The sequence below is a fragment of the Sminthopsis crassicaudata genome, chromosome 2 (assembly GCF_048593235.1).
Source record: "Sminthopsis crassicaudata isolate SCR6 chromosome 2, ASM4859323v1, whole genome shotgun sequence".
Taxonomy (NCBI): domain Eukaryota; kingdom Metazoa; phylum Chordata; class Mammalia; order Dasyuromorphia; family Dasyuridae; genus Sminthopsis; species Sminthopsis crassicaudata.
In genome coordinates this window covers 290,786,640-290,813,237 of record NC_133618.1, presented here as the reverse complement: position 1 = coordinate 290,813,237, position 26,598 = coordinate 290,786,640, and the positions used below count along the sequence as shown (strand labels likewise).

Here is a 26,598-nt window from a genome sequence, read left to right as displayed (position 1 = left end):
ATAAACAGATATAACTGAAAAATGACTAAAAAAATTTTTATCTTCCTGATTCCAGGACCAGAATTCCATTCAATGTGTCACTCTAGGGCCTTGTACCACAAATGCTGATCAGGAAATGTAAGAAAAATTACAGTAAATCAGAACTATAGCCCAGGTGAACATAAGAAAACAGAGTGAGATTCTGGGTATAGAATTCTGCAAAGAACATTCATGCAGGACATTCCAACTCAGGAACTGAGCATGGATGGGCACAAGACAATGCAACAGATCTGGCACAGAGAAGTCTGACCTTGTACAGGAAACAGGAATAAGGATCAACTAGAAACTATCATTTATTACCCAGTTCTAGATAACAGATTTAGTACAGATTAATGAAGGAATCTACCCCTAGATATGGTGGTCCAGGGTAAGAACCATATTATGGTCAAGGGCCTTAAGCTGCATACTGAGTAAGGAGCAAGTACAAAAGCAAGCAGTGATGTGATTAACAGAGAAAGCCTGAAGTACTGCTAAGACTTTAATAATCACCCTTCCCCAATGCCTCATGGTGTCTTAATTCTTGTTATTAACTCTTTTAGGGTGCTAAGTCCTTTTTAGGGTTAGCCTGTCAATCAATGGTATAATTTCCTTCCCTTGCTAATTCCTTTTGGGGTTAGTCTGCTAAACTCCTCTATGGATTTAGCCTGCTAGTTAATGGCCTTCTCCTTCTTCATGGCATATATTCCTTTCTTCCTAGTTAATTGTGAGTTCCACTGGGGAACTTGTCTTTTCAATTGCTAGTTATTAAAACTCCTTTCCTGGCTAACTGTAATCTTTCCATTGCTCTCCTGAATGTATTTCATATTTACCATTCCTGGTGACAATTTTACCTCTTCATTTGTCCATAATCTTTTCTTTTAGCAAAGAGAATACCATAGTGAATTCTTCACATGTTCCTTGCACTTTGCACTTCATATTTCAAACTAGGAATTGCTATCCCAACCTGAGCTACAGCAGTTGTGTAACTTTGAACCCAACCCTAACCCTAACACAAAGTCCAAAATTAGGAAGGAAAACAAAAATACCATCATAAAGAGAAAATATCATGACAAGAAACTCAAGCCCTAAACCCCTAAAAAGAGAATAATCCTAAAAGATCTACAAGAAAAACACATATTAGGTACATGTTCAATTAAAATTCCTACAAAAGATGAAGGAAGAGTTTTTTTAAGAACTAAAAATAATTTTATAAATCAACTAGAGTGCTAGAAAAAAAATTAGAGTGCTTGAAATCCAGATTAGCAAAGTAGAAGATTGAGCAAATCTTTATGGATTCCTCTAAAAGGTTAAAATGTATTTGTGTAGAAAAGAATGAAAGTCAAGGCTCTTAGCAAAGATGTAACTAAATCTCAGAAAAGTTATGAAGATTTCAAGGAGAGACAAAGGCTCCATGCAAGAATCTTTTCATGCAGTTTCTAACCCTGTTGGCAGTCTTTGTTTAAAATGTTCTCAACATGAAGCCGTCCTCACTCAAAGCCATACCAATGCTCATGTGCAGACAACTGAAAGAATGACCAAGTAAAGAGATGAATTAATGTCTGTACTAATTACAATAAGGAAGATTTTGTCAGAGATGCAGCAAATGGAATTCAGTACCTATGAGGAAGTGAAACATGCTGTTGTGAATGAAGAAGCCAACTTTGGGAGAAAAAAAACAAGTTTAATTCAGTGTGAACTGTTAAAGACTGAGCTGGAGAGAGAGAAAAGAAAAGCTGATTTGAAAATGAACTTGAAGTCAAGCAAGAACAACAATTCAATGAAAAAGAAGTCTTGAAACAAGAGATGAAAAAACAAAACAAAACAGGAAGACTTGGGAGCAATGATGCTCAACTTAGCTCAGAATATGGCTCAACTAGAAGCTCAAGTGGAGAAAATTACAAGAGAGAAGCTCTCAATAGCTAATCAGTTATTAGAAGCTCAAAAATAACTGGCTTATCAGGATGTGGACCTCATGGAATTTGTGGAGAAATGTTGAATCAGTTGAATCAAACAAAAACTGAAGAGGGAGGAGGCAAAAAGGAGCACTGCAACTACAGAATAAAAACTCTAAAGGAGCTTGAAATTAAAAACCAGTAACTGATGGCCAGATTGTTCTTCCCATCTCTTCAGTTAAAAAGTTCCTATCAACTTCATTGCAGGCTTATTGTACAGAAAAGATATTTATCAGAAAAATGAGAAATATGTACTTTCTTTTTTAATTAAGGTTTAATTTTATGTTTGTATACTACTTGTCCCAGTTCATCTTTGTTTGGGCCCTGATTGTTTCAGAGTGATTGTAAATAACAGTTGTTTCTGCTTGGGTCAGAAACCGGAGGGTCTTCCTCTCTCATACTGAATTTTTTTGAACTTTGTAAAAAGGTCTCTCTTTGCCTCATTTTTTCCTTACCAAGCTTTACTCACTGAATGGGTGGTTGCCACAGTCAAACTGAGATCTGTTAAAGACCTTAGCTTAAAAAGGGCCACTGCATTCAGGGCCATCTCCAATCATCCTGATCTATATCTTGCTACTGGATCCAGATGGATGTAAAGGAGAAAATGAGACTGGTGACTATGCACAGCCTTTCTTCACTTCAATTTAAATTAACTTGCATGTCATTTCATCACCTCTCAGATGTCATGGCATTACCTCCCAAATATCATCTTTGAGAACAAAAGACAAATAACTGTTATGCCACAGTTTTCAGTTTCCATAATTATCCTAACCCAGTCCTGACTCAGTTTTCCTGCTTCTTAGTCCTGCAAAACCTTCCCTCCCTATCAGAATATTTGATAAGGATAAAAGATCTTATGTTTTAGAGTATCAGAATGCCTCACCCCATCCCAAACTACCAGAATGTCAGATATCTTCTTATCAAGATGCCGCTCCCTATCTCTAGGGTTCTTCAGCCCATGCCTCCCCTCACCCTGTCAGAACCGGATTGTCAGAGTCCCATTCCCACTCTCAGCACCCTGACTCCACCTCCACCACTATCGAGCTCCTGAGTCTGAGCCATATGTGTATAGGTCATTGAGAACTCATACTGTTGGCTGGATTCTTGGAGATGATAAGTCTCATTCAGCTCTGGGACCAAACCATGGATCCATTTGGTCCCAGTATATCTCTCCCATTTAATAAATGATTAAATACTCTCTAATCTCTATCTTGCTCAGTTTCTCCAGCATAATACAACAACAACAAATGGGTATATGATACCTATGTTCCCTGAGAACCCTACCATCATCAGAGGTCATAAAAGGATTCAAATAAGACAGAAGGCCTGGGAATGGGCTTTTTTAAGTTTTGATGATCTTAAAGGAAGAAAAATAAAGAATTAAGGGAAAGGAATGCATTAGAAGGGAAAAGGAAGAGAAAGGGTGAGGAAAATTATTTCAGATAATTTAGGTATATAAATAGGACTATGCAAAAAAAAAAAAAAGGAGGGAATGAGGGAATAGGTGGCATTTCAGTATCATTTTCATAATAATTGGTCCATAGCAGAAAAAAATACACACACACACATACACACACACAAAAAAAAAAAAAAAAAACAACCCCAGGTATAGAAATACAATTATTCAATAAGGAAAGGGAAAGAAAGTAGGGTGATGAAGAGGGAAGGAAAATTAAAGAAATGATTCATTCTAAACAAAACAAACTAATGAAGGAGACTAGATTTTAAAAAGAAGTTTAAGAAATAAAGGATAAATATTTATGATTAGATTCTGGGTAAGGAAAGGAGAGGGGGCCAGGGAAGCAGAAACAAATTAAATCAAATCCAGAATACTGATACTGAGCACAATGCTCTCACACTACATTTTTATTTGGAAATAAAGGTTTAAGCTGAGCTGAGTATAATGGGGCAGTTAAAAAACTGTGTAGGGAGAGAAAAAAGAAGCAAGTATCTCATACAAAGGAGGCAAAAAAGAAAAAAAATGATGCAGAGAAAGTTAGTAGGACAAAGGGTGGGTAGTGCTTAAATTTTAGACTTATTGGGAATAGGTTAAAATCTACTTATTTAGTGCCATACCAGTCAAACTCCCAAGCAATTATTTTACAGATCTAGAAAAAATAATAACAAAATTCATAAGGAAGAACAAAAGATAAGAATTTCAAGGGAATTAATGAAAAAAATACTAATAAAGGTGGCCTAGCCGTGTCAGACCTAAAACTATATTATAAAGCAGCCGTCATCAAAACCATTTCGTACTGGCTAAGAAATAGAGAAGTTGATCAGTGAAATAGGTTAGGTTCACAGGACAAAATAGTCAATGATTATAGTAATCTAGTGTTTGACAAAGCCAAAGACCTCAACTTTGGAATAAGAACTCACTATTTGACAAAAACTCCTGGGAAAATTGAAAAGTAGCATGGCAGAAACTAGGCATTGAACCTGCACCTAACACCATATACCAAGATAAGTCAACATGAGTTTATGATTTAAACATAAAGAATGATATTATAAATAAATTAGTTGTTTATTATTATTATTATTATGATGATGATGATGATGATTTACTTTACTTCTCAGATCTGTGGAGAAGAAGGAATTTGTGACCAAAGAACTGGAGAGCATTATTGAACAAAAAGTAGATAGTTTTGATTATATTAAGTTAAAAAGCTTTTGTACAAACAAAACTAATGCAGACAAGAATAGAAGGGAAACAATAAACTGGAAAAACATTTTTTACATTCAAAGCTTCTGATAAAGGTCACGTTTCTAATATATATAGAGAACTGACTCAAATTTATAAGAATTCAAGCCAATCTCCAATTGCTAAATGGTAAAAGGATATGAACAGACAATTTTCAGATGAAAAAATTGAAACCATTTCTAGTCATATAGTTATAGTCTAGCCTAGTCTAAATCATTAATGATAAGAGACATGCAAATTAAGACAACTCTAAGATACCACTACAACCTCTCAGATTGGCTAAAATGACAGTGATGGGGGTCCTTTTAAAATTCCTTCTGATTCCTCAACTCCTATGGCTGACCTTTGATTCACAAATCCTGTTCAAAAAGCACCCTTTTGAATTCCAATGATATCCAGGCCCTGTCCCCACTATCTGCTCAGGTTTCCCAACCCCTACAAACAGTTTCTTCCTTATCAGAAAGCCTGCCAGGAACTTGGCACCACCCACAAGCCCCCTTTTAGGTATAAAAGAGCCAAGTTGGAGCTCTCTCTTTGCAGGAGCCCTTTCCCCCCAAACATGGTATCCTTCTGACCATGTAAGGGTTCCTGCCCGCCCAGCGGCCACCTTTGGCCTTGGCATTTTTCTTTTACCTTCAACTTTACTTCTAAATTCCTACAATAAACTTTTTTATCAATCTAGGTTTTTGGGCCTGTAAATTCATTTACAGGGGGACACTGTGCCATCATGATCTTTGCACCGACTAAAAACGGGGTTCCCCCTTTCCTATCTCTCATAGAAAAGACAAGGATGAATATTGGAGGTGATGTGGGAAGGACTGTGGACACTGATAAATTGTTGGTGGAAACTGTGAAAAACAGATCCAACTATTCTGGAAAGCAATTTGGTACTATGCCCAAAGGGTTATCAAAACTATGCATACCTTTTTGACCCTGCAGTGTTTTCTACTGGGCTTATATCTCCAAGAGATCTTAAAGAAGGGAAAGGGACCCACATATGCAAAAATGTTTGTGGCAGCCCTCTTTGTAGAAGCTAAAAACTGGAAACTGAATGGATGATCATCAATTGAAGAATGACTGAATAAGTTGTGGTATATGAATGTTATGGAATATCATTGTTCTATAAGAAACAATCAGCAAGATGACTTCAGAAAGGCCTGGAGACTCTTGTGTGAACTGATGCTGAGTGAAATGAAACAGAACCAGGAGATCATTATATACAGCAACAAGAAGACTATACAATGATCAATTCTGATGGAATTGATTCTTTTCAACAATGAGATGATTTAAAAACCAGTTCCAAGAGACCTGTGATGGAGAGAGCCATCTACACCCACAGAGAAGGACTGTAGGAAACTGAGAGTGGATTACAAACATAAACATTTTTCACTCTGTTTTATTATTGTTTTGTTTGAATTTTTTATTTTCTTTCTCATTTTTTAAACTTTTTGATCTGATTTTTTTTGTGCAGCAAGATAACTGTATAAATATGTATACTTATATGGGATTTAACATATATTTTACTTTGTTTAACATATATTGGATGGCATGCTATCTAGTGGAGGGAGGAGGTGAAGGGAAGGGCAAAAATGGGAACACAAAGATTTTTTCAAGGATCTGTGTTGAATAAAAAAAACTTCAATAAAAAAAACAATTGACTTATCAGAGCTCAGGAAACAGTGTGGCAGAATCTAGCTTCTAACTGAAAAAAAGATTAGAGGGATAGCTAGAAGTGAAGTACCATGGTTTGGAAATGTTGGGGAACTGAGAAACTTACGTGAGAGTCTTGAGACTGTTTTTATTCTACTAAAATCTAATGTAATCTTTGTGTATTGTTCTCATAAAGATCTCATAAAAATTAAAAAAAGGAATAGATAAAAAGAAGGAACTACACATATGTGGCAGGTACAGGGGGAAGGAGGGCTCATAATTCTGAAAACCTACTGACTCACATTGGGAATAAGTTAAATAGGCAACACTATTGTTGCCTTTTTATACATGGTGTATGTGTATACATACATATATAGTTATATATGTACACACACACACACACACACACACACACACACACACCATGAAAGGGAGAGATGGGAAGATGGGGGACACAAAGGGTGAGGGAAGAAGACAAGGGAGGGATCCTTGGGTGAAGGAAAAAAATTAAGTAATAGCAAGGAAAGTTATGGAGCAGAATTTAATTAAAGAGTAAGGAAAGGGTCAGCTAGGTGGCACAGTGGATAGAGTACCAGCCTTGAATTCAGGAGGACCTGAGTTCAAATCTGGTCTCAGACACTTGACACTTCCTAGCTGTGTGACCCTGGGCAAGTCACTTAATCCCAGCCTCAGAGGAAAAAAAAAAGAGAGAAAAGAGTAAGGAAAGATGTATGTGTGTAGGGGGGGTGAGTATATGTATGTACATATATATCTACATACTTATACATGAAATACACCTTTTCTTAATTTTAGCTTGCTTGAGAGAGGGGGGAGGAATGAAAGGAGGAAAAATGAATAAAGTAAATAAGGAGTACAGCAAGGAAGCAAAAAAAACAATTTTACAAGGAAATTAGGACATTTATGAAACATAATTTCTTCTGTTAATAAATATACTTTCTTCATCTGGTAATTTGTTATATATTTTGAATCCTCCCTAATGTTTCTGCTGGACATATGACAATGTTCTCTTTTGTTTTGCTTTATTTTGTTTTTTATTTGTTTTGTAAAATGGGTAATTTTGATCATTTTATATTAAAATTTTCTCATGTAAATACATTTATTGTGTAAATAAAACCTATGCAGCCAAAAAAAAGAAGGAATACAGAAAAAATGTAGGAAAATCTTTCATAGACAATCTCTCAGACAGAAAGTAATTAGATTAGAATATTACTGTGGTGTAAGAAATGGTTAATACTGGAAATACCTGGACTTACGAAAGAAAATGCTTTCTACCTTCAGAGATACAGATGACAAGTGGAAATAAATATACATATATATGTATGCAAATATACATACATATATTTAATTGTAGTCTTTTGAAAGAGAAAAAAGTAAAAAGTACACAGCAAAGAACCAAAAAAAAAAAAAGCTGGACATCTTTAAAAACAATATAATATTTATATAGATTCTTTTGAAATGGAAATTTATACTGAATCCTCTCATGTTTTATTATGTACATAGCAATAATTTTTTTTTCTTTTTTTTATTTTTTTACTGAAATTTAAAATAGACTTAAAAACTTTAAAAAGAAAAAAAAAAGAATGACTTCTGAATAACACAAAAAGACTTATTTAAAGTGACAGAGTAAAGTGAATGACATTATAAAAACAAACTACTTTGAAAGATTTAATAACTCTAATCAATGAAATGATCAATCAACAATTCCATAAGAACAATAATAAAGAATGCTACTCTTATTCTGACAGAAGTAATGGACGCAAGATGCTGAATGAAAGATACATTTTTACATATTAATATTTGTTTTTTTCAAATATGCATGTTTTCCCAAAGGTTTTGTTTTTTATCACATTTCAAAAAGTATAGTGAGGAGAGAAAAGTAAATTCTTGTTCATTTAAAAAATACTTTGTAAAAGAAATTCCAAGGAAACAGATTTCAAGACAATAGAATGAAAAATTTCCTAATAATTAAAACTGCCAAAAAAAGAAGAATGAACTATATTAGTGGATTAGTGGGTTCCTGATCACTAGAAAAGTACAAATATAATATAGACAGGATTAATACTTCAGGTAGAAGTTGAACTAGATGACCTATAATCCAAAAGAATTTGTTATTCCTTTTTCCCCTGAGGCAATTAGAGTTAATGATTAAAAATTAGAGTTAATAATTAGAGTTGCCCAGGGTCATATATCTAGGAAGTGTTAAGTGTCTGAGACTACATTTGAACTCAGGTTCTCCAGACTTTAGGGCTAGGTGTTTTATCCACTATGCAACCTAACTGCCTCAGAATCTGTTATTCTTAAAAGTGCATTCAAATTTGTGTTTCAAATCATGTCTCAATTTCAATCTTTGAGAATTTGTGGGATCTTTTTAGTGACTATTATAGACAGTTTAAAACAAAAGATTATATTTTTTCCTGGAACTAGATTTAGAAATGCATTTCATTTCAGTTAATGTATAAGTTATATTAAGTTAACATGGTGCATTTCTAATGAGTTTTGGGACCTGAGTAATGTAGCTTATACAAAAAGACAAATCAGCATCTAAAAATATACAACAATTCAGGAACCTCCATCTATGGAACATATTTCTATGTTACCTCTACAGCCTTGCTTTTTTTTGTGGGGGGGGGGGAAGGAGAATTAAATGACCTGATGTTATCATACAAAATTAAATCAAATCTTATTTATATTTTTAATTACATACACTGTCTGAAATTTCCAAATCTCTCTAGGATCTGACCTTAATACTCACAAATACAAGAAATTCACATCACAGTTATGAAACTGAGGAAGCCCTGTAATAAAACTCACATAATTTTGAAAAAGTGGGGGTTCCATTAAAGAAGTGAAAGATAAGAAAATGTTTCAGGAGTCAGAAAAAAAAAAGAATTCCAGAAAAAAATTAACCTGATGTCATAAGATAGATATCCCTATTATAAAGTATTATGCATATCCTAAAATTCATAAATAAAAGCTTTATTATGAGAAAGAATTATAGTAACAATATAAGAATGATAACATGAGGGTGCTGTTGAAGTCAGGGATGCTAAGAACCACAGATTTTAAATCATCTACAAATATTGTTATAATTAATAGCAACAAAAATCATCTCATATTTAGATAAGTGCTTTAAAGTTAGAAAAGAATTTCATAACCAGCATTTTGTTTGATTTTCACAGCCCCCTTTGAATTGGGTCATATGTATAGATATAGATAGAGAGATAGATAGATGTATGTGTATACAGTTCAATAAATCAATGAATTTATGATTTCATTGGTTTGGATATTTTGTCTATTAATAAAAACCACACCTCATCCTGTGACATGTTTTCCCACATATGTTCTATAGAACATTTACCCGATGTGATGGAGGCCTTACTCTAATTCGTTTTATGTTTTATTGCTATCAGTGCAGCAATTAGTCTGGCTGATTGTTACCACTTGTATTCAAAATGTCTGGCCTATCTCCTTTTCAGTCATCTGTCTCCTCAATAATATCCTTTACTCCTCTTCTTCCTAAATAGAAATGGAACTATATAGCGGAAATGGAACTATGTAGCCTACCATATAATTCTGCACTGATCTTTGTGTCACCAGAAATTTTGGGGAAATCAAGTTATCTATTCCCATTTTATATTCTATTCCCAATTTATAAATGAGAGAGCTGAGGTTCAGACTTAATCTCCTGTCTCTTGGAATAGATGTACTGTCTATAGTATTTCTTTCCTTCCTAAAAGAAGAGCCAGAATGCAAAAAGAAAGGGTAGAGAAAATGTATTTGGCTTACTTTGGGACCTTACCTTTCTGCTTGGTTGGAAAAACTGGTGCTGGATGCCAATCTAAACAAAGTATCAAAAAATATAGTCACAGGAACGTCCTGACCTTAGCCACAGAACATAATATCAAGAAAATTACTAATAGACATGGACCTAAAACCATTATCAAATGCTCCATAATCGAACAATGGATTTTAAACTGGAAAGAACCTTAAAAGTCATTTAATTCAATTTTTCATTTTACAGAATAGGAAACTGAAGTCTAAAGAGATAAAATGATTTACTCAAAGTAACACGGGGGTAAATGCCAGTCAGGATTAAAGTCCAGATCTTTTGTCTCTAAACTCAGACTTCGTTTTACAACATTGTACCATCTTCCTTTAGTCCTTTCAGATAATGCCCCCAAAAGATGGCCTAGTTCCAACCAACCCATCAAAATTGTTTCTAATATGAAGTTATGTGACTCCTAGCCAGCATAATTTAAAGTATTTTATGTGAACAGACGAACAATTTAAATAGTACCTAATTTCATCCCATCCAAAATTTCCCCCAGAATACATGCCAATTAATTTTTATGATAGTAATTGGTCATCATATCTATTTAATAAAAATTTTATTTCAAGTAATATTCCAAAGGAAAATGTATTCTATGTAATGGACCAGGGGCAGGGAGAAGGGTAATGTGGAGCAGGATTTAATTCAGTGATTTATTCAGTACCAGGCACATAGTAGGAATTTGATAAATACTTATTTCTTTCCTGATATCCAAACTAAAGTCTAATTAATTCTGACTGACTGATTGATAACAAATATAATCATCAAGCAGAGCACTCCAATGGGGACTCACTGGCAACAGCATTAGAAAGATACCCTTAACCTTTCACAATTAACACTAGAACCTCAAGGAAAAAGTATCTAGAGTCCTCCTGTGGATTCAGCAGTCATAGCAAATAAAGGTTTGGCAGAGTCATATCAGAAACTGTGCTACAAAGATATATGACAGAATTCATTTGATCCACTTTAGTCCATTTTAGCATCTTATTATTTCTTGGATTTAGTTATATAATAGATCAAGTCACTTCCCCTAAAATGCAGCTATCCATAGTAGGCAAACAATCAGGATACAATGAAGCCAGGAATAAAGGGCAGCCTTTCTTTCATCTCTCATTTGCTGTACCTTAAGGTATTTAGTATGAAGTACCTTTTTACCAAGATGAAAGAAAAATAAAATTTTAATGCAATAAGTTTTGCTTAAGTAAAAGCTTTCTTCAGAGGATTCATCTTTAAGTAGTTTTTCTTTGTTAGTTATCTGTTTCATGGGATGATATCATTCTAGGTTAACAATTCTGTTACACACACACACACACACACACACACACACACACACATATATGTGGATGGGTGTATACATATAATTCATTAGTATTAATAATAAGGAATAGTAGAAACTCTCTAAATGAAAAGTCATTTCTTGAATCCATAAGATAGATATGAAATAAATAAATATTATCTCCCAACTATTCCAAGCTGGGATGGATGATAATATAGAGAAGTAAGAATTTTAATATTTAACTTCCTTGCTCTTTACTTTTGAAATTCACATGGAGATAATTTGGACTCTTAAGATATTCCTTTGTCCACATGGCAATATAGCTTCTACTTTTTTGCTTCCACTTACCATATAATCTTGGAAGATAAGGTATAATACAAACAAAGCTTGATAGTAAGGGACTGATAAGTTGTGGTTACTTTTCCCTTGATGTTGTCTCCTTCCCAAAGTGGAAGGAAGAACTTCTAGAGGAGAGGAGAGGAGGCAAGAGAGGGAAAAGCAGGGAAAAGGATTGGAAAGGGAGTGGAGAAAAAGGGGGAGGCAGGAATGACAGTGGATCTTAAATCTACTCAAGTCTATTAACTTTCCCTTTTCTTGAAATTTGCAAACCCTACTTATCTTTTGAGCCCTAGGTCAGGTCTTAATTTCCTCTATGATCTTTGTCCCGAACACCTCCCTACTATGGGAATACTTCCTTTTCCTGAGCACCTATCACACTTATTCCTTATTGATCATTTGGTGTTTATTTGTATATTGCTGTGTAAAGTCTCAACTGTTTTCAGCATTCATTTCACTTCTATCCTCAGCTAAAGCATAAGCTACAAAAGAGAAGGGAATTTGTCTGACATATCTTGCCACAGTATTAGGGGAGGTATTCCATAAATTACTCCTGAACTGAATGACATCTTATTCCTTTGCCTAAAAAAATAAAACCTAACATATTACAGCTAGAATTTAACAATTAATTGCATCTAGGGAATGTATTATATAAAACCGGAAAATCACAATATTATATTAGAGATCCTCTAACTTAGAGCTCCTTAAACTTTTTCTACTTGTGACCCCCTTTCACGTGAGGCATTTAGGTATATACAATAGGTATACAAATTAAACATTTGCTGATTATGAATAATAACAAAATTTATTTTAAAACAATTCTTTGTGATACATATAATTTTACCATTTATTAAAGATAAAAGCAAATTTGCTTACTAATGAGGTAATGTACTTGTTTATTTTTAAAGAAAGAATTAAATCTGGACAGAATATTTGACATCTTTTACTGTTGCCAGTTTTTTTGCAATCTCCACAATTCAGTAACTATATGGGGTCACAACCCACTGTTTAAGAAACTTTGCTCTAGCTCAACCTCATTATTTTACAGTTGTAAAAATTGAGAAAGCCACACTAATTAGTGGCTATCAGGAGCTTTCATATGTTTAGCTTCTAAAAGATCTATCACATCAGACATGTTTGTCCTTATAAGCAGTAGGAGCTAACTAAGCTTAATTCATTTATCATTCAATCAGGGCAAGGCAGTGTAACCCTAAAGTTATTTCTTTTCCTTCATTTTTCAGAGCTAGGTTACTTTTTGAAATCTGCAATATTTATTCCTTGCCCTACTCTATAGATGCTATTACTCCCAAATACACTTCTACTCATTCAATAAAACTAGTTCATGGGTTTACTAAGAGAGAGACCACCCAATACTAGCACATGTTGCCTCAGTGCTTACAGAAACAAAGCTTGAAGTTCTTCTCTGAAATTGTGTCACAATATTCAAACAACAGACAAATTCACTGTGTTCAATAAAAATTAAAGCAAACAAAAGCAAAAATCACATGCAATAAAATCGAGTCAGCCCAGTTATTTGGTATTATTCTTACCAAACAACCTAAATAGGTGAGTAAGAAATATTATTTGGTTTGGTATCATAAATATTCACATGGGTGTGCGGGGGAAAATAGGGATGGAGATTCTTCCCATCTAAAAAGACCAAAAATAGCATTCACCTTCCCACAGACTGCATGATATCCAACAACAAAGGAGCCGCAAGATCTGGACTTAGGTGGATGAATGTGGAGAGCACTACAATGGCTAGCCCTAGTGTTTCTTCATCATATTCTTCAAGAATGGCCCCACAGTCATGGCATCTAAAAAGAAAACAGAGAAAGAAAAACTCATATATAAACAATAAAGTGAAGGCTTTAAAAGTTTAAACCATGTCTAACCAGTAGTTCACATTTTATATATCTTGGATTTTGAAAAAGCAATGCTTTGTTCTGAGTAGTCCCCCAAAATTCTAATCCCACCACCACCATAGAAATGGGAAAAGGAATTGTAATCTATGACAAAGATAGTTTTCATTAGTGGAGGAATGATTTATGTTCCTAATGGCATGACTTGTACTGAATTGTTGTTCCCTTTTGTGGTATATAAGACCACTTGAATAAATCCCCATACTTTTTAATTGAAGAAAAATATATCCAATTAATAGATGAATGACAGAAGGATCTAATCAGGAGTATCTGAGGAGCCATGGGAAATTCAGGTGCCAAACTTTGCTATACATATTTACAACCTTTAGCCAAATCTTCATTTCCCTGTGCCTCAGTTTGATGATGATGATTAAGATGATGATGGTGGTGGTGGTATTGGTGATGATGGTGGTGATGAGAATGACAATGATAATACCAATAACAATAATTACATTTATAGAGCATTTTGAGGTTTATAAATCAGTTTACAAAGCGCTGGTATAAAAAATAGAGCAAAAAGAAGAGTTGTTTTTTTTTAATATTCAGAGTAGGAGAAAAGATGGGGGATGTTATTGGTGTTTGTTGAGTACAGAGTAGCAAAAAAAAAGTTAAGTTTTTTTTTTTTAAATATAGAGATTATTTGCTCCTAAGTAAATTATAATTTATTATTTTTGGTGTATATAGGATAACATTTGATTGCATTCAAGCCAACAAATATTCATTAAACATTGCCTACAATGCAAGGTATTGTGCTAGGCACTAGGGAAACAGACAAAAAGTTAAATAGTCTCTGCCCTCAAGGAGCTTACATTTCATTGGAAGTGGGCATAACATGAAAGATAGGTAAATAAAAAGTAATTTGAGATGAGAGCAAACAAACTAACAACTTGACAGAAAAGGCTTCACAGAGGTGACAAGAAATGAGCCTTAAAGAAAATAAGGATTCTGAAAGTCAAAGATGAGAAAGCAGTACATTCCAATATGGAGAATGGTTTGTGCAATGGCACAGAAGTAGGAGAGGAAATACTTCACTGAGGGAACAGTCAGTGTGACCCAGTTTGGCTGAAATATATAGAATGCAAAGTGGAATCATGTGAAATAAGACCAGAAAGGAGTCAGACTTTGAAGGGCATTAAATATCCCACTAAGAAATTTGTATTTATCATAGAGACAATAGGAGTCACTGAAAGTTTGGCAGGAAAATAATATGAGTAGAGTTGCTGAATTTGAATATCAGAGAACCTCATTTCAAAATCCTGGCTCTTCCATTTACTATCTCTCTAACCCTAGACAAGGTACTTAGCCTTTCTGGATGCCATTTTCCTTGTCTATAAAATCAGGAGGTTGGACTAGATGACTCTCTATGGTCCTTTCCAGCTCTAGATATATGATTCTGTGATCCTATACACTAAGAAGCTTACTCTAAGTCTGTGGGAATATGGACAAATCTACAAATAGAGCGATAAGTTATAAAGTTATTACAATAGTCCAGATGAGAGGTGATGGAGGCCTAAACTAGAGTGGAATCCTTGTGAATGAAGAAAAAGGGATGGATGCAAGAGATGTGATGGTAGTATTAACAGGACTTGGCAACTGGTTGGATATGAGTGTTGGGGGAAAGGGAAGAGTCAAAAATGACTCCAAGGTTACGAACCTGGGTGACTGGGAGGATGGTGGTGCCCTCAACAGAAATAGGGAAATTGATGGCATTTCCAGGAGGAAAGAAGGGAAATTGTTTAAAGAGTAAGGAAAGAACCTAAAAAGAAAAAAAAATGTATACATTTCAATGTTGCGCTGATAATTTTGGATTATATAAATAGCCAAGAAGGGCTGAAACAATAATATTAATATTAAATAATAGTAAGTCTATAATTGTAATATTAAAAATAACTCATATTTATATAGCATTTTAGAGTTTACATATTACTTCCCCTATAGAAACTCTATTAGATAAGTTGTAAAAGTTACAAAGAGACCCAGTATCACTGAGTTGGAAGAACACTAAAGGTCATCTAGTCCAATCCATTTAGTACCTGGAACTGGACACTAAACTTCTGGCTAAAGCCCTCCAGCACTGAGAAACTAATTTACTTAAAGCAACCCCTCCTATTTTCAGATAGCCCTGTTAGGAAAGTTTTTGTTATAACAAAATTAAATCCATATCTGCAACTTTTATTTACTGTTACTATCTGTGCCCTATGAGGACATGTAAAACAAGTCTAATCTCTCTTCCATAAGACAATCCTTTAGATACATAAATATAGTTATCATGAACCTCCTGTCAGATCTTTTCTTTTGTCTAATTATCTTGATAAATTTCAATTTATCTTCAATTTCTAGTTCTTTCATCAATACAGTTAACCTCTTTTGCATATATTCTAGTTTGTCAATGTCTTTTTCAAAATGTAGTGCCCAGAACTCAACATGTTCTCCAGGTTTAGTTTAACTGCAGTTAGAGGACAATTAAAGTTCTCGCATGTCCTATTCTAGATATTAGGTTTCTCTTAGTGCATTCTATACATATCTTAAGTATACACAGGCAGACTAGAATATCATTATTTTATCTGCCATGGCACAGACTTGACTCTGTTGACAAAGTTGATATTATAGTATACTGATCCTCCTATTTTTTTCATGCTGCGGTATGGAAGCATTGTATCCATTTTACAGATATATAGCAGAGAAATTAAGTGGCCTGTCCAAAGGTTCACCTTTATTAAGTTAGAAGCAGCATTCAAACTCAGATCTCTTCTAAGTACAGTGTTCACTTCACTTCATCGTACTACCTCTCCTATGATACAGATAATTTAAATATTATTATTCCAATTATATATCAGTAAACTGATAGTCAGGAAGTTAAATACATTGCTCAAGGTTAAAAGAGTCATTCTTACAGATTGTAAAATAATTTCCTCAGAAGAGATGTACTAGTAAAATTATCTCTATTTTACAGATGAAAAAACTAAGGTGTTAAAATAGAAGTAATTTATTAAGCTCACATAGTATATGAGGGAAAAAGCAGGTCCCAAATTTAGATTTTCTAACTCCTAGTTTACTGTAATTTCCACCACTTGACCTAGCCATTTTTGGAACAAATTAAAGGATCATAGGATTTTTAGAACAAAAACAATCTTAGAGACTATCTATTTCAAAACCATCATTTATAGATAAGAGGAAAACAGGCTCGTGGAAATGAAGTGATAATAATTGTTTTCGATATGCTTTCTTGAGATTGACTAAGCAATTGACTAAGAAGTCATGAACATCAATCATCAATAATCTAAAGATGAACACTAGAATAAGTGTGCAAATTCCTGATAAATAAAAGTAGTGACAGCAAAAGGTCACCCAGAAATTGTGCTGAACAATTTATATATCTTTTTAATATCTTTGAGGGAAAAGGGAAGCTGGTTGGTAACACCATTGAGGAGTAATGACAATGTTTTTAAATGCTCAGATGTTCTGCATTTGGAAAATGAATGGGAGATTTTTATGATGCATTTTATAATAATGTGTCAAAATTGGCCATAATAAAGTCAAAGCTATAAAGTTAAAGAAGCCAAATGAGTAAAAGATGTCCTGAGAGATTATACACATAGTCCTTTAAGGAATTAACACCAACACACTCATTTGTGGCAGAGCCTTAAATTTGTAGGTACAGAGGAACTTCACCCTGGCACTTCAATCCTGAGTTAACCTTATTATAACTGTATCACATAAGCAATCTTTTCAATCAAAGATATTCCATTCTTCTATAGCTGAATAGTGAAACTGAGACCTGAAACCATTTACCCAGAATAGCAAAGAAACCAAAGCCAGAAGTTACTAAAGAGATTCACAAAATTAGCAAGCTGCAATAAATACCAGAGGTCATCTATTCCACCATATTTCCGAAGCAGAAATGTGTTCCACAATAATCATGAAATCACAGGTGAGCTAGAAGAGACTTCAGAGGCCAATTAATTCTAAATTCTTATTTTACAAATGAGGACAGGGCATCTAGATAGTACAATGGATGGAGCAGCAGTCAAGAGTCAAGAGGACCTGAGTTCAAATCCAGACTCAGACACTTCACACTTAATGAGCTATATAATCTTGTGCAAGTCACTTAACCCCAATTGCCTTGCCAAAAAAAAAAAAAAAAAAAGATATTGAGCCCTATATATGTGAGTTAGTATTATGATGAAGCAGCTGAGAATAACCATAAAATGCAGAAATTTTTCCCATAGATATTTAGAAAAGAGGTTCTGAAAGACAAAGCTAGGTCAAATAATAATATATGGAAGTTATTGTCATTATCATTATCTATTATTAATTTAAAAATCCATTACAATGGGCACTATCTTTGTGTCCAAAAAGGCATCAGCTCAGCATGAAAGTACAGTAGAATCTTAATGGTGCAGAGAATACTGTTAGACTTAAAAATCAGGAAGACCCAAGTCCAAATCCTACCACAAATTCTAGTCTTGTGACCCTCAGTATTTCACTAAATCTCTTAGTACCACAGTATCTTCATTTGTAAAATCAGGTAGTTAGACTCTCAATAGCGTCTATGATCCCTTTCACATCCAAATATATAATTCTATTATCAATGAGTAGAAAATTACCCTGATCCATAAGGACTGGATGAAATGATTTTTTTTCAATTATATGGTTTGAATTAATATCTAATCTCAATTCATAAAGGGCTTGCATGTGAGGTAAGGAGCTTATAGTAGATCCCTATACAAACAGTAGATATATTTTCTAGAAGAATCATATCAACTTCTCTTTTTTTTTCTTTTTTTTCACATGAGCCAGAGAAGAGAAAAAACAGGGATGAGGATAGCAAAAAGAAGCAGGCAAATAGAAAATATAAGAAGGATGAGGATAGGAAAGATGGAAGGATATTTTCTAAGAATTTTGGGGCAAGTGGATAGAATTTGTGATAGGGAAATAAAAGGGAGATAATAAAATCATTGCTCTACATCTAGAATCATCTAGCTCAGACCCTCATTATATAAATTTGAGAAATTTGGGCCCAGAGAGATTAATGACTTGCTACAGGCCACAAAGTTAGCAAATGGCAGAGCCAAGGCTTGAAGTGAGATACCATGACTCCAAATCTATCACCATGCCTGCTGCACCATGTTGACTACATAGGGCATTTGGTTAAAATAGGAATTTTGTGCAGAGAATAAAATAGGAAAGGCATTGGATTTGAATTCAGAGGAGATTGTGATTTAAGAGAAAAGAAACTGAGCATAACCTTTGGTTAGATATGTGTGAGAAAATATATTTGTCATTCATGACAACAAAGATACATATGGCTCCAGTCTTGAGGCAAGGAGGATGACAACATATTTAAAAAGGGCAAGATAGACTATCTAATTACTCTAATACCTACTAGCTAGATGATCCTTGTGCAAGCAATAATCTCCCTAAGTCTTGCTTTACTCATCTACAAAATAATAACAATAATACTTATATAACGGAAAGCTGGTGGGGTAAAGGGTATTAAATCATTTAATTTTAGCTTTAATTAAGTAAGAACATGTCTTAATAAATCACAATCTTAATATATACCATATATGAAAATATTACAATAAAGTAAAATTGCTTCAGACAAGAAGTCCTCTCCAACTGACTTTTTTTTTACATTTTTGTTACAAAATGTAACATTTTGTTACATTATCCAAATGTTTTATTAAAAAACAGAATTAGAATGGAGGTTTTTCCAGAAATTTGACCAAATATGGCTTCTAGCATAGGCTTGAGAAGAAACTACCTGGGAAAGGAAGATTTGGGGAGTTGAAAGAGGGTCCTCAAATTAAGCCTTGATCAGGTCTCCTTAGTCATGAGTGAAAGAGAACTCTCCAGCTTTGAAAGATCTGGATGATGTTGGAGCTCCCCTCTCCCTTTCAATGCCCTAGGATGGTTCCCAATGGAGAACTGTTGCCAGTTAGTCCAAGGATGGAAGAGCACAGCTTTACCATGCTAAAAGTGAAGTTCTTAAGCACTGCACAAGTGAAAGAAAAGGACTCTGAGTAACCAAAAAGTATACATTACCTTCACATGGACTCCTTTAGGGGGAGTTCACTTTTATCTGTACTCTATATGTACTTATAAGAGAATGTCACTGACTTTTTGGAGCATGTTTTGTGCCAACTGTTCTTATTGTATCAAAAATAGTATCCTTTTCTTAAAGGTATTTGTAGCTGGCTAATTAAAATTATTAACTATCTCAGGGAAAAGCAAATGTGGAGATGCAAGCTGATAGCATTATAGGTTTACCTTCTGACATTCTAGGGTAGGCCCTATAATGCTGAAGAGGAGACAGACAAGATCTGGCACTCAGCTTGTCACTGGGAGTTTAGTGTTGGGATAAGAAGACTCAGAAGTCACAAGAACTATATATTAACTAGCTCACAATGTTGCAATGAGTCAGGTATTTTGTAAATGGTAAAAAAAAAAAAAACTTTAAAAATGAGTTTGACTAATATCATGTTCTCTAGATAGCATTATAATGCCTAAAATTTCTATAGCACTCTATACCTATTATCTTATTTGATCTTTGTGATAACCTGTAAAGTTGTCAATGAAGTCATTGCCAACAATTCATTTGACAAATAAGCAAACTGGGACTTGGATATATGAGGTAACTTGCCTAAAATTATACAGAAACCAAACTAAAAGACTAATCTTGCCTCCTATTCCTGGGATACTTCCATACACACACGTTGAATAAACAAAATTATCCCATGTGGAACTGTGCAGAGGGACTATGACTATAATTTTGGTAGTGGTAGCAAATTATATAGGAATTCTAACTCTAACTCTAATTTTAAAAAAGCACTCTCCATCCTTTTCTTCATCTAACCAAATCTCTCTCTCTCTCTCTCTCTTTTTTTTTTAATCTAACCAAATCTCAACCACCACTCAAGATGCAAATCAAAAGTCACTTTATTTCCTGATCTTTTCCATCTTCCTTAGAGGGGGGAGTATGTACCTCTGTACCACTTATTTGACACTTACTATAAGTTATTTGAGTACCCTTAGTTAGCTTATCATGTTGATATGTAGGCTCCTTAAAGACAGGGAATATTCAATAGGTATGGTGAATTCAACACGTCCAGAACAGAACCTATTTATCTTTCCCTCCAAAATACTCTTTCTGTTGAAAACACCAGTTTTCCCATTTACCTATATCCATCATGTTGGAGTCATTCTCAAGTTTATTTCCTCTCAGAATCCCATCTGTGAGACTTGAGTTCTTTGTAAAAAAAAAAAAAAAAAAAAAGGACTTATCTATTTGTTTCCCCATTGCTCAGTACACAGTTCTTTGCACACAGTAAGAACTTAATGTATGCTTCTTTCATTCATCCAGTCAATTTACAAGTCTTGTTAATTATACTTCCATAATACTTCTGACATACACATTTTCTCCATATATCAGCCCTCTCCCAGAGATTACAATAGTCCCCTAACTTATCTCTGTTTTCAGTCTCTCTTTTCTCTCAAAACATTCCATCTCAAAACATCTGCTAAATTGATACTCCTAAAGCAAGTTCTGATCTTGTCTCTTCTATGCTCAAGAAATGCTAACAGGTCTTATAATCTTTATCATTAAATATAACCTGCTCTGTTTGGCAAAGTTTTATTCAATCTGGCTCCAATCTATTAAATCCAAACCAAATTCACATTACTTCTCCCAAAGTACTCTATACGCCAACCAAATTGACATTGTAGTCCCAGCATATCACATTCTGTGAATTCTTTCAACTAGAATTTATTTTCTATGCTTAGCAGTTCCAGAAAGTTCTATTCTTTAATATTTCCTCTAGTATATTATTAAGGCTTATTGTTCTATCATGTTCTTCTGGAAACCTATGATCTTTGGTTGTCTTCAAGATCAGTATGTTTTGCTTACATGATAATATTCTTTTAATGCTGTTTTTCTCTTCTAAATTGCCCTTTACTTCTGGGTATTTGCATTTATAATCTATTGTTCATTTTCTATTATTGTTCTCTTTTTTATAGGTAAGGCTTGCCGTTGCATATTCCAGTTATTGGATTTTTGTTTTTGTTTTTTTGCTCTCCAGACCAAAAATTCTGCTCTTATACTTCCCAGTTCTCTTCTGAATCACTCAGAGATAGTGTATAGTGTTACCATGTCCTCCTCAAATGCTACAGAGTCCTCCATTATTGACTCATTTTCCTTTATTTTTCAGTATTTTTATAGATGCCTGAATTTGTTTGCTAGATCTGGAGCCATATTTCCCTTTGTAGTTAAGTGTTTTTCCTACTGACTTATCTGCTTATTCAAGATCACTGAGCTTTCCTCTTTATGAAATCTTTAATTCTAGCCTTATTTTCCTTATTTCTCATGTCTCACGATTGTGGTTTCCTTGGGAGCTGAACCTAAAAGCACCTCAGTCTCCTCCTACACTGGGCAATTCATAATTCACTAGCTTAACTCTCTGCCCCCGTGACTTTTGGGTGGTAATTTTAGACTGACCCCAGTTGGGTAGTATTCACTCTTTCTCTCAGGTTTGGTGGAATGTTGCATAATTCCTCAAACACATATTGTGCCATGTCCTGTGGTTTTTTTCCAATTCCCTCTGTTCCCTAGTTCTTTAGTTTGGCTCTTTGCTACACAGTTATCACAGGGTTATCTGCCCCAGCACTTGCTCTTCCAATATTATGAGACTGTCCATCCTTGCATCGGTAGTTCAGAGCTTTGTTGTACCAGTGATATAGGGCTGTGGCTCCTGACTTATCTTGGCCAGGACAAATTTTTGCAGCTGGGAACAAGAGTTCCATGGCACTGGAAAGAGGTGTGGCTATGGGTTTGTTTGTTAAGTCTCATCCTTGGACTTCTTGGTGGAGCCTCATTGCTGGTAACACAAGACATGGGATTGGGTTGCTGAGTGAACTTGGGATCAGAGATAATCAGTTCAAATGATCAAACATTCTTTGGATTCCAGGTATCATAAATCATGGAAAGAGCTGCAGTTGCCTTATCTTTGGGATTAATTTCTGTATAGGAAAAGTTTGAGAACCCAAGGGGTAGCCCTTCATCTTGTTCTTCATGTGATCCTACCTCCATGTCTTTGCACAGGCTATCTTTGCCTACAATGCTCTCTTCCTCTTTATCTTAACCTGGTAAAATCCTGGCTCTCTTCTTCAAAGTTCAGTTCAAATGCCACCTCATGTATTAGAACTTTCCTGATATCCCTGATTAGTTTTTCCCAAATTATCTTTCATTTATTTTGTATAATTTTACCTAGCTATTTACTAGCTATTGTTCTTTCAAGTTGCAACTATTTGCAAAAATACCAAAAAATTTAGTGGAGTTTCAAATTATTAAAACTTAGTGAAGTTCTACATTTTAATCACTTAAAACTGTATGAAAACTTTTAGAATCCCTTATATAAATTCTGGAGCCAAAATTATTTATTTTTGTCTTTGTATTCTGAACACCTAGTACAGTTACTTACAGGGTACTTAATAACTGTTTATTGAAAACAAAATAAAACTGAACCATGTGAAATTATAATGACAAAGCTTTACCTCAGATAAGAATTGAGAAAATGTAACTCCTTTAATTCTTTGAAGAAATAGGGAACTTTGGGTATAAAGTATTGCAAGTACTGTCAAACTCAGCTGTGTTGGTTTGTTTTAGTAAACTACTTGCTTTTTCCTCTTTTTTATTATTTGTTACAAATAATTGTTTATTGGAAATGCAGGTAATATTAAAAAAGATATCCTCAATTGTATTTGAATTCTTCCCCACCCCCAATGTTGAGAATAGGACCTTGCAAACAGTAGGTCCTCAATAAATATTTTATTGATATTAGATTTAGAAATGAAAAAAAATCTTAGAAATCCTCATTTTATAAATTAGGAAAGTTGAAACCATAGAAGTAAATGACACAAGTATTACATAGCCATTCCAGGATTTAAAACCAAATCATACCATAGCCCACCCTTACCTTCTCACCTTGTCAGTCCTGTCCACATTTTTTCTGTTTAAGCTCTCATAGAGTATCCACCCAATGTTCTAATGTCTAATGTCTTGTTTCTTTGAATATTTCTTGGATACCCCATAAAATCTATTCCTCACTAAAGGACCAATCATCACCCTCTAATAGTTTAATGTGTTTTTGATGTCTTTGATGCTATTTATCACCTCACAGTTACCATTAATGTAACCTTTTTACACTCACCTTATATTTTTCCTAAAGGTCACTTACAATTAGGAATACTCTGAGATTATCATCCACGATTATGAGTAACCATCCTACAGGAATGGTTGAGAAATTGTGTCAGAGATGGCCTTTTATAATAAGGAGTCATTTATTATCACTGAATTGCTACATAGAAACTCATATTTCTTTTCATATCATTTTATTCTGAACCATTATCCATTTATGGTGCCTCTCTGAGATACATATACTGGTGTATTTATTCAGTGGGTTGTCCATCCAACTGCATGTCATAATTTAGGAATTAAATGTTCTTCATTTACTTGGTTTTTCCTTTGTGGGTCTCCAAGCTAATCTCTTTTAAGTGACTATGGATATCACTGAGGAGGCCAGTTGTATTATAAGGTTCAGTGAAATCAGCACAATTTCATTTACAAATATGTACATTTGGAAAAGTTAATGTCCATAGAGATCTTTCTATTTTGTTTTTGTAAAAGACAATGACATATTTTTCATGTTTCACTTGAGGATGATATTTAAAAGATTATTGAACAAAGTTCTCTAAAATCTTATCTATCTTGGAATTTATATGATCTTAATGAATAGCACACCTTATGTGACAAAAGTCCCAAAGATTATACTTTGCTCAAAAAATTAAAATGCGGTGTTGTTTTGTAATACAACAATAACAACAAAATCAACAAATGGAATCTTCTTTTCTCTTTACTTTTTCCTATCAAAACTGTGATCTTTAGTAGAGAATTTTCTGTAAAAACCTTTTTGTTCTCTTCCCATATTTTTATATGATAACCCTTGATCCAAGCAGAAAAAGAAGACAAATGAATACATCCAGCCAAGATGATAAAAAGGTTTAAAGAAAGTCAGGATCCTCACAGACCATTCAGAAAAATAAAATAAAATAAAATAAAAACAAAGAAAAGTAATAAAGAAACAAACAGGAAAAAAATCAACCAAAATGGAAGTGGGACAAATTCTCATTCATCTGTAAAAAATTACACCTAAAGGAATACAGATTGAAAAAATAATAAACTATTTGGGGTAGCAAGGTGGCACAGGATAGAGCACCAGCCCTTAAGTCAGGAGGACCTGAGTTCAAATCTATTCTCAGACACTTAACACTTTCTATCTGTGTGACCTTGGACAAATCACTTAACCCCAATTGCCTCAGCAAAAAAAAGAAAAGAAAAGGAAAAAAAAACTATTGTAATGTTCCGAGAGACTCTTGAATTGATCTCATATTTAAAGAAATTGAATAAACATTAATGTTGTCAAGAACATAAAATTAAATTAAGATCTTAAAGAAAATGAACCATCACAGAAAGAATTCCTGGTAGAATCAAAAGATACTTAAACATGCTTAGAAGGGAATAATAAAGAAAATTACTGATATAGAGCATAAAAGGGAAAACACTAAAGAATCAAAGGAATTAGTCAACAATAGACTGAGTAGAGGGGAAAACAGAATTACAGCCAATAAATATCAATGCAGGTCCAGAAAACCAATAGAATAGCTAAAGAACTAGAAAGAATAAAAAGAAAGTGACAAACTTGGAGAAGATAAATTTGAAAAACAAAAGAATTTGAAATTATTAGCAAAGAAAGCAACAATCTATAAAGAGAATCCACAGAGCTCCCAGAAGGAAAAAGATACAAGCTGTCTAGAAATAATGTAATTATGCTCTAACAGAATTAACTTTCCAAAGGACATTAACCATGATGATGGTAAACTTCTTGAAAAAAACAAAAGGGAATGGGAAAAAAACTAAATGCAGCATAATTCAAAAATAAAAAAATCATGAGTTACAAACCAAGAATTTATCTAGCCAAATTCAATATACAGTTTAAAGGCAAGAGATGGATGCTTGAGGAACCTTTAGACTGAAAATTTTGCAAAGATAATTTTGTAAAGATACATATTTACTTCAAGAAAATCTCAGAAGAACAATAGATAAGCAATTAAGTGTGTAAAACAATGAACTTTTTCAAATCAAGATAATCTAGTTACAAATAAAATATGAGAACTCAGAGATTTGTGTGATGTTTTAGAAGAATATTTCAAAGACAGAGAGTATGAGGGAGGAAAGAATGTATGATAAAGCCCAGCTCCTGTCATTGATAAGGGAATAATAAAGCATATAAAACTTAAACACTTTATTAATATAAAATAGAGGAATTTTATTTAGAGTACATATCAAGATAACCTTCTGATACTATCTTAAAACCACTACAATGGCAAAACTAGCCCTCTCCAGAAATATAAAATATAATATCAGTGGACTAGAGAGAAACTGGGATCATGGATTGGTGTGCATATTTTGGAGTTATAGCTCTTGTTCTATTGATTTTTCTTTTATCACTTTATAAAAGCCTTTCCATATTCCTTAGATATATAATTTTTCATTGTATACATGGTTGATTATGAAGCCATATTCTTTCTATTAAAATATACTCCTTCCATTTTTTGTGATATTATTGATCTGAAATACTGCCTATCATTTATTATTGAAATTATAGCAATCCCATGTCATATGAAGACAGCCAAATATAATTTAATTTTGATTCAAAGCTACCATTAGTTTTTCAAAAAGGACTATATTCCTCCATTAATGATATCCCCTTCAAGTCCAAAGTAGCCTCTCCTAATTTCCCTATGATCTATTTAGACTGTTTAGGCCTGCTCATTTA

General features: G+C 33.8%; 1 protein-coding gene across 13 annotated transcripts in view; it reads right to left on the bottom strand.

Moving 5' to 3' along the window:
• The window catches only part of UNC79 (unc-79 homolog, NALCN channel complex subunit), a 318,327-nt gene that overhangs the window by 71,061 nt on the left and 220,668 nt on the right, over positions 1 to 26,598 (bottom strand). For 8 of the 13 annotated variants that reach the window (XM_074289679.1, XM_074289683.1, XM_074289684.1 and 5 more), the window contains 3 exons: positions 15,360 to 15,461; positions 13,460 to 13,600; positions 10,142 to 10,180 (listed from right to left, as the gene is read on the bottom strand). In XM_074289679.1, coding sequence (XP_074145780.1) covers positions 10,142 to 10,180; positions 13,460 to 13,600; positions 15,360 to 15,461 — 282 coding nt within the window. The remainder of the gene's footprint in view (positions 1 to 10,141; positions 10,181 to 13,459; positions 13,601 to 15,359; positions 15,462 to 26,598) is intronic. The other 5 variants (XM_074289682.1, XM_074289688.1, XM_074289687.1 and 2 more) reach the window with 2 other exon arrangements.